The sequence below is a fragment of the Chenopodium quinoa genome, unplaced genomic scaffold (assembly GCF_001683475.1).
Source record: "Chenopodium quinoa cultivar QQ74 unplaced genomic scaffold, ASM168347v1, whole genome shotgun sequence".
NCBI classification, from domain to species: Eukaryota; Viridiplantae; Streptophyta; class Magnoliopsida; order Caryophyllales; family Amaranthaceae; genus Chenopodium; species Chenopodium quinoa.
The window spans coordinates 1,616,996-1,618,493 of record NW_018745448.1 but is presented as its reverse complement, the minus strand read 5'-3'; the positions used below and the strand labels follow the sequence as shown (position 1 = coordinate 1,618,493).

General features: G+C 33.2%; 1 protein-coding gene across 1 annotated transcript; it reads left to right on the top strand.

Annotated features, from left to right (window-relative positions):
• Positions 1-316: 316 nt before the first annotated feature.
• On the top strand, positions 317-820 carry LOC110713580. Its single transcript, XM_021892029.1, has one exon. The coding sequence runs from the start codon at positions 317-319 to the stop codon at positions 818-820; it is 504 nt and encodes a 167-aa protein (XP_021747721.1).
• The last annotated feature ends 678 nt before the right edge of the window (positions 821-1,498 follow it).

Sequence of the window (1,498 nt, the reverse complement as noted above, 5' to 3'; positions counted from 1 at the left end):
AAAGTCACCAGTTCCCGATATTAAATACAATGAATCAATAAACAATCAGAGTTGAGAATGAAGCATCAAGGCAACACAATAATATTCTACAATTATTCAAACAACTACATTACCTTTCCAAGAAAATACTAATAGTTGTCCCTCTAATTAAGTATACTAGCAGAGGAATAGAGGATTGATGCCAATTATTTGCAAAACCTCTTAATACAAAAACCAAGAATGGCATTTATATGATTCAATCGGGATTTTCTTAATACAAAAACCAAGAAGGCCACCAAAATTAAGGCATTTTCTTTGGACTGTCGTGAAGGGGAATATGGCAGTGAAAGATCGACTAAGGTATCGTCACATTACAACTGACGCTACATGCCAATTATGTGGTGTGAATGAGACCATTTATCACACTCTATTTGAGTGTGTTGTTGTAAAGGAAATTTGGCATTACAGTGAGTATAAAACCAACCAAGAAGATGCGCCAAATGATAATTTCGCAGAGCTATGGTTATGGCTTTGTAAGAAATATGATGCAGAAGTAGTTTGTTCTATGGCCGCACTGATGTGGGCTGCTTGGAGAGGGAGGAATTTAATCATATTTCAAGGTGAGAATCCGAATAGTGTGCTGCTGGCTGCGGGGTTTGCAAGGCTAGTTCATGATTACAATGGCTATGCTAAAAAGGTTCTGCTACCCCCCTCCGTTCTAAGACAGAATGATGCTGCTACAAGCTGGAAGAAACCATGCCTAAGGTGTGTTAAAGTAAACTCGGATGCTAATATTCTTGAGGGGTGTAAGGCAGGGCTAGGAGTGGTCGTTTATTTTTAACAAAACGGCCTAGTAAAATTATTTCAATACAAACATTATATCATAGTTTATCTATTTCGGCTAAGTATATCATGGAACATTTTTTAGCTAAAAAAATGGGAAAGTGCTTCTCTTAGTAGTAGCAGGGGAAAAATCAACCAACATGAGCAGCAAAACATAAAAAAAATACTGTCAGATTAAAAAATAGTAAAATGAGCAGTAAAACATTAAAAAAAAATACAGTCAAATTAGAGAAAAATCAATCAAATAGTAAAATTAAAATTTAATGAAACCCAAAAATCCAAAAATTCATTCGCAATTCTAAAATCAGTGCAAAAAATACAACAAAATAGTAAAATTAAACTAAGTTCATCCAAAATTGAACCCTAAATTCAATCTAGTATGAAAATAGTAAGAAAACATAACATATCTTACCTTAGTTGAAATCAACTACATAAATTCACCAAAACATAACCAAAATTCCTTAGAATCGAGTATAAATCCTAAATTTGATGAACCCTAAATTCGAATATGAACCCCAAAAAGCTGTTATTTATAAACATGCTTGTAAATCTAGAATTCGTGCAAAAAACAGCAACAAAATAGGTAGGTTAAACTAAGTTAATTTACAATTGAATCCAAATATCTATGTAGATTGAAGTGCATAATAAAAAAGAAAAGCGATGAAGAGGTCTTACC